The sequence below is a fragment of the Anomalospiza imberbis genome, chromosome 16, assembly GCF_031753505.1.
Source record: "Anomalospiza imberbis isolate Cuckoo-Finch-1a 21T00152 chromosome 16, ASM3175350v1, whole genome shotgun sequence".
NCBI classification, from domain to species: domain Eukaryota; kingdom Metazoa; phylum Chordata; class Aves; order Passeriformes; family Viduidae; genus Anomalospiza; species Anomalospiza imberbis.
The window spans coordinates 11,731,813-11,738,537 of record NC_089696.1 but is presented as its reverse complement, the minus strand read 5'-3'; the positions used below and the strand labels follow the sequence as shown (position 1 = coordinate 11,738,537).

Genomic DNA, 6,725 nt, shown 5'->3' with positions numbered 1-6,725 from the left:
CCCTCATGGCGCCGGGGGGTACTGCCCTGTGACTCCTCCCCAACTCCCGGCGTGAAACGGGGAGAAAGCGGGCGTGGAGACCGGGGGAGGGGGTTCATCCCCGGAGAAGGGGGTTCATCCCCGGGAGGAGGGATCGGGTGCGGCAGCTCTGCCCGAGGCCGGCGAGAGACCGTGAGGAGAGCGCGGGGGGGCCGGACATGGCGCCTTGCCGCGCGCGAGCGCAGCGGGTAATGGCGGCGGCGCTGAGGGAAGGGGAGGGAACAGGCCGTGAGGGCAGCGGCTGCCCTGCGCCATCGCCCCCCGCCGGCTGCGGGAGGGAGAGAGGGAGGGATGGGAAGGGAAAGGAAAAGAAAGGCGCCGCTTCCGCCACGGTGGGGCGGGCCTGGGCGGAGAGCGGCGGCGCGGCGGGGCTGGCAAGGGTAGGGGCGGTGAGGGCCGCGGCCCGGCGGGATGGCGGGTGGCTGTCTCCCTGTCTCCTTGTCTCTCTCAGGAAGAGCCTGGTGAAGCCGGGGTGGAAAGCAGGGCTCGAGGTTTCCGCCTCGGTACCAGCTACCCGCGTTAGCGGGGCCCCTGTCAGAGGCAGCGGGGCCATGCGGGGGCAGTGATGCCATCGCTGCGGGGCTGCGAGATCCCCCCCAGTCAGCGGTGAGGGTTTGCACTGAAATTAACTTAACCGTGGGTATTTCAAATTATGGGAAGGATTCGGTCTTTTTGTAGCCCGTAGCGCATGTTTTTAATCTAATGTTGTCATGCTGTTGTCGTTTTGTTCTTTTTCGGAAGCGATGGAAGCAAGTCCCATCGTGACGTCCAAGCAGCGGGAGGAGGTGGTGCACGGGGTGCCGACGGAGGTGGTGTGCACGGCCTTCTCCAACTCGGTCCTCGTGGTGGTCACCCAGTACGGCAAGATGGGCACCATCGTCTACGTGGACCCCAACACCATCGGCGACAACGTGGGCAGGCCCTCGCTCACCACGAAGGTGCTGCTGGGCAAGGATGAGGTGAGGGGAGAGCGGATGCGAAGCGCAGAGGCAGCAAGGATAAGGGGGAAATGTAGTAGGTGGGGCTGTGCAAGTTGCCAGGGAGTTGATGAATCACAGCAGTTAAGCAGTGTTTGAATAGTGATAAGATTAATTTTAAAATGAGGAAAGAGGGGGCTCATCAGAAAAGTATGTGTGCTCGTCTGCTCTGAGGACATAAAAGTTTAACTAACCGTGAGTGGTTTGGCGATCTGTTGTTTTGTATCCTACAGGATATGGATTGCTTCTGCATGTTCATGGAAAGTTTGATAAAGCTCTGTTGATTTAAGGGTTGCAAGATTAAATATGCAGCCATTGATAACCTTTTTGGGTTTCTGTTCCATTGAGTTTGTTTTCCTTTTCAGGTCTGTTTTCCCACCCCCATCCTCCCCCATCTATGCCAGCCCCATAATGGACTTCAGTTGCCCACTCCCAAGTGTGCCTGCCAGCACCTTCCCTTGATAAAGTTTAATTTGTTTTGCTTCAACAAAATGAGGCTTTTATCAACCATTTCACAAAGCTAGAGAGAAAGCAGAAGCAATTGTGTTTCACAAAGCATCATCTGGTCAAACATTAAAACAGAAAGTTACAGAGCTACAAGATTATGAGGCTTTCCATCAGGGTTGAAGCTATTACATATTACTTGCTAGATTTAACTAGAAAAGCTACAGGAACACAAGTTCCTGATTTTATCCATGACTTCTCCTTGTGGAGTTCTTTCTCTTGAGCAATAGTCTTCCCTTTTTGGGAGATATTTTGCTTTCTCTGTTTTGATATCTGCAAATGCTGTCCACCTCCACCCCCAAGCTTATTTTGTGTTTTGTTTGGAAATGGGAAGTGCTATGCTTACTTTGTTCCATTCTATTTTTAAATAATTTTAACTAACTGATCTAAACTTAAAGAAAAGACTTTCACTAGTTTGCTGCTTTCCTGCTTGTCACTGCTAACATCCTTCTGTGGGATGATTCACACTTCCAAACAGCAGGTTTGGAAGCAAACTCATCCTTCCGACAGATACACGACTATGGGTGTAAATAAAACCTAGACAAGCTGGGTGGTTCAAAGCTGTGCTGCCTGAGGTTGAGACTGGACATGAGAAAACAACTCTTCACCAAGAGTGTGGTCAGACACTGGAACAGGCTTGAGGTGGTTGATGCTCTGAGCCTTTCAGTGTTTGAAAGCCATTTGGACAATCCCCTGAAGAATGTTTTAACCTGGTCAGCTCTGAGTTGGTCAGGCAGTTGGGCTAGATGTCATTGTAGGTGCCTTCCAAGTGAAATAGTCAATGCTGTTCTGATCTATTCTTGTTAAGGAACCTCATGGAAAAGGTTATATCCCTTTTTTTGCCTTCAGCCTCACTACTTATTTCTGGTTTTCATTATTCTATTAAAATAGAAGGCAATATGTCTGTAACACCAGACATACAAAAACTGTGTATTTAACACCATTTGGGGATCTCTAGGAATTACAAAAATAACAGCTTTTTTCCAGAGCTTGTCAATGGAACATCCCCTCTTCAGAACAAGTTTTTAAACAAAAAAAAATTGTACTTGCAAACTTCTTTAGAAACCTGGCTGTGAAGGAAATAAAGGCATTTGCATCCATAGCATTTAATATAATTTAACACTGGTGCCATAGTTCAGGTGGGAGGATTATGGAAGGAAAGATTCTCCGTACTGAGTTTCCAGATTTCCCAGACAGTGCTGAACTCAATTCCAGTGTAGCTCCAGTAAAGTTGTTTCTGGGTGGTGTGGGTGGCTGGCACACTCATGGGACCAAACTCTTCCCTTTTAAGCTGGTTGAGACAGTGCCTTCTGAAGTTCCCTGTCCCATGGCTTGCCTTTGCTGACCATGTTGGAACTGCTCAACAAACATCGAGCTCAGTCTGAGTCCAGAATCAAGAGGATCTCCACATCACTCCGGGACTCTTCCTCTCCTGCAGGAGGGCTCTCCCATCTGTAGGAGTGTACATCTGTATCCCTTTGCTTTTCAGCCCCTTGTTCACGTTTGTGCCAAAAACCTGGTGGCATTCGTGTCGCAGGAAGCTGGGAACAAACCTGTTCTCCTCGCCATGGCTTTAAAGGACAAAACCATGGAAGGAATACAGGCTCTACGAGAAGTGATCCGGAGTTGCCAAGTGTGGTGAAGTTGTGCCATCTGGATTCAAGGAAATGATCTTGAGCCCATGACTCATCACCACCTATTTAAAAGGACTAGAAATGAAAATGATGGAATGTCTTTGTGGTGGTTTTGGACGTCCTGAGGAATTTCATGAATTTTTCTCTACTGTGTAGAACATTTGTGGGTTTTATTACTGGGACAGGTTTGCAAGTCCATATAGACAGTGGTGAGACGAGAGCAATTGTCTCAACATAGGAGAGAAGTGCTACTTTTATCATGTTGGGTGGGTCATTTATTTGGGAGAGGGCTCGGCTCTGCACATGTGTCCTGAGGAGCAGCAGATGCCAAGCTCTGTAGCTGTGCCATACCACAAAGGGGGAACACCCAGTGCAGAGGGAATAAAAGAAACATTGTCAAATCAAATTTTACCTGTTTTCTTTTTTGCCCCATGAGAATCACTTCAATTGAAATACAAGCCTTGGTAAAAAATCAACAGTTGTATAATGGGAAAGATTTTCTTGCCTTTTTTTAGGAAATGAGTCCTAGATGGCTGCTTTTGTCCTTATATCCATTCCTTTCTGGATGTAGTCTGAATTCATTTTCTACTTTCACTCTGATTTTAAAGAGCAGCAGATCATGACGCACTGCAAATTTCATGAAAGCTGATGTCAGGGTGGAAGACAGGAACCCAAATTAGTGGTAAGAAAATAATCTCTGCCAATGGATTATGTGGTACCAACACATCAGAGAAACAGAACATGCATAGGCTGATCACCTGATCATCTGTCTTAGGAGACGTGGGGACAGATGGTTTGAGGGGTTACACAGGGTTGTTTCTGACAAGTCCCTTACAAAACGTGTCAGATTATGTTGTGTGAGCTGATGCAAAGATTGGTAGCCAAACTTTTGCTTGGAAAGCACATTTGTTTTTACCTCTTGTAATAAACAACAACAAGTAGTAAATTTTTAAGTGAGCTGTTACACACTTTTGTCACTTATGAACTTGACAGCACAGACGGAGGCCAGGTCTTGGATTCTGGGCAGGGAGGAGTTGTGCTAAGAGCAGTTGGTACAGCAGAATCAGCACAGAGCCTGTGCCTGCCCCATCATGGCGATCCAGCTGCCAGGTCATTCTGTTGCTAAAAAATCCCCTAGAAGTAGAAAAGCAGAAAATGGATTTCGAAAGGACTCTTTTCTCTGAAGTAAGAGTTATTTACAGCATTTAAAGGGATTATGAGAAATGAAACTCTTTTTTTAAAAATACATTCAAACACTTCAGGCTTCCAGCTGCCCTTGACAAGAAACTTCATCTAAAAATAATTTTCTAAACTGTGCTTCCAAGAATCAGAGATTCGCATCTGTCAGAGCTATAAATTTTTCCTCTTTTACACTTCCCTTTTTTTTTTGTCTAGGAAGGCTGAAAGAGGCATGTGGAATTAGTTATTGTCAATCTTGGTTTACTAGTAGGGATTCTCTCCTGACACAAAACTGAGGCTCTTACTGTGTCCACAGCTCCAGCAGCTTGAGGAGAACATGCATGAATCAGCAAATTGGATAGAAATTGCATCTGCCCCTGTGGTGATAGAGTGGCATACCACTGCTGTGCCCCAAAGAGCTGAGTGTTACTACCTAAATGCCAGGCACAAGTTAAGCACCTTCATTTCCTGGCTGTGTCTGTGCCACCTGGTCTGCATAGGGCAGTGGGTGAGGAAAGGACATGGAAACCTCTCTGATTTGATGCTCAGAGCTAGGACAGACTCACCTTGCTGCCTTTCCATGTGTGATAAATTAGAGCACGAGCAATTGGTCCTTCGACTTTGCTCCTCTCTGCGCCACAATAAACCAAGGGGAAGGCCTGCTCAAACAACAGGCACAAGGTGCCACCAGCTGCCTGCCTTTTAGTCATTGCTCTCCTCCAGGTAGGGATTAATTCCCAGTTGCTGGGAAAGCTGCCTCTGCCACCCAGGCAGAGCTCTTGCCCTCGGCCGCAGGACGTGTGCTGGGCGGGGGGCAGCGGCTTTGGGCCACACCACGGCTTTCCATCCGTGTTTGCTTTCCGGGCGTGGGTGCCGAGCACGGCGGACTGGAAAGGTAAGTTAGGTAGCTTTTCTGCAGGAGACAAAGCCCGACCTGCTGCTCCAGCTCCCGCGGGGCCCGGGGTGCAGGGAGGGCGCTGGCAGGGTGAGCCGGGCACAGCGAGGGGGTGCTGGTAAGGTAAGCGGAGTGCTGGCCGGGCCCGGGGCACAGCAAGGGCCAGTGGGGGACTGGCAGGGAGAGTGGGACGCTGGTGGGAAATGTGGGGTGCTGGTGGGACCAGGGGAGCAGCCAGGGCGAGTGGGGCACTGGTGGGACCCGGGGAGCAGCGAGAGTAACTGGGGCAGTGGCAGGGCCCGCGGCCAGCAGGCGGGCAGGGCTGGGAGGGTGTCCGGAGGAGGAGTCTCCAGCGGTGCAGGTGGAGGAGGGCACGGGGGATGCAGAGGCAGGTGCACGGCAGCCAGACTCCCTCCCGGAGGAGCCCCAAAGGGTGAGTGGGGCCCTGGGGGGTGCACAGCAGCTGGGGGAAACCCCACAAATCGGAGTTGACCCAGCCATTGGTTCTGAGCACCTGTGGGAGCCGCTGGGAGGGCAGAGCCTCCTCTAAGAGCCCTGTGCCTGCGTCATCCACTCCTCCAGATGGGCTTCAGGGAGGGCTCGATGCTGCCCTGCCGCGATTTGTAGCTGTGTGCTGTAGGTCCTTCCCCCTGAGTGGCCTGATGGTGGTGTGGAGAGGCTGGTCCCGTAAATAACCCGAGTGTCCCGGCTTTATCTGGCAGCAATCAGGAGGAAAGGCATGTCTCCTGCTCTGGTGGGGCTAAGCCTGGATGCTCCCCTCCCCGGGATATGGGTCAGGGATCTCAGAGGCAGTGCTGGGGGGCTGCGAGGGCTCACCTTTCCCTGCTGACTTGCTTCACCCTACAGGGGGCTGCCGCTGAGATGGGAATGTGTCCTAGGTGCTGCAGGACACAGGGAGGCATGTGAGCTGGGAGTCTGGGCTCTGGCAGCCTGCCGATGGAGGGGAATCCCTGGCAAGGTGAAAAGCCCCATTTGCAGGTGTCCAGCCTGAACACAAGCTTCACTGCTCAGTTTATCTTTTCAGTTCTCACTTAGCATTCTCTAATATCCCAGAGAGTGTACGTAACAGGTAGACACTCTATGGCAGGTACCTGCAAGGTGTCTGAAAACAGACAGATTGGATATGGCTCAGTCCCATCGAGGAGCTGAATTTTGCAGCTGGTATTATTCCCGGTGTCTCCTTGCTGCCTTTGTTTTGGAAGCAAATGGCTCTCTAACTGCATTGAATTGCCTGACTACCTTGCACGGCCGGGATCTAATTACCTGTGGAGCTGGGAGCCCTGTCTCTGAGCGGCACCGAGGCTTTTGCTTTTAATGGCTTGCTCTGCAATGTTCAGAGTGTGACAATGTCGGGGAGGCTGCCAGGACTGGCTGTTGGTGCCACCGTGCTCACACTGCAGTGGCTGGGAAAGTTAATAAGAGATGGGATGTCTTGGACCAAGCATCTGTGGCACAGCACTGGGTTGAAAACAGAAT

General features: G+C 50.6%; 1 protein-coding gene and 1 long non-coding RNA gene across 5 annotated transcripts; one reads left to right on the top strand and one right to left on the bottom strand.

The window, feature by feature from the left end:
• The first annotated feature begins 312 nt into the window (after window positions 1-312).
• On the top strand, window positions 313-3,560 carry PSMG3 (proteasome assembly chaperone 3). 4 transcript variants are annotated; one of them, XM_068207064.1, is made up of 3 exons: window positions 313-419; window positions 781-998; window positions 3,010-3,560. In XM_068207064.1, the coding sequence occupies exons 2-3, from the start codon at window positions 783-785 to the stop codon at window positions 3,160-3,162; spliced, it is 369 nt and encodes a 122-aa protein (XP_068063165.1). In that variant the 5' UTR covers window positions 313-419; window positions 781-782; the 3' UTR covers window positions 3,163-3,560. The 4 variants fall into 4 exon arrangements, with proteins under 4 accessions (XP_068063165.1, XP_068063167.1, XP_068063166.1 ...); XM_068207066.1 differs by lacking the exon at window positions 313-419 and adding an exon at window positions 486-645; XM_068207065.1 differs by lacking the exon at window positions 313-419 and adding an exon at window positions 487-675.
• Window positions 1,874-6,094, bottom strand: LOC137483744 (uncharacterized). The gene is made up of 2 exons (XR_011004631.1): window positions 4,900-6,094; window positions 1,874-4,288 (listed from the first exon to the last, which is right to left on the bottom strand). It is a non-coding gene; the product is annotated as an uncharacterized lncRNA (long non-coding RNA).
• Window positions 6,095-6,725: the final 631 nt, after the last annotated feature.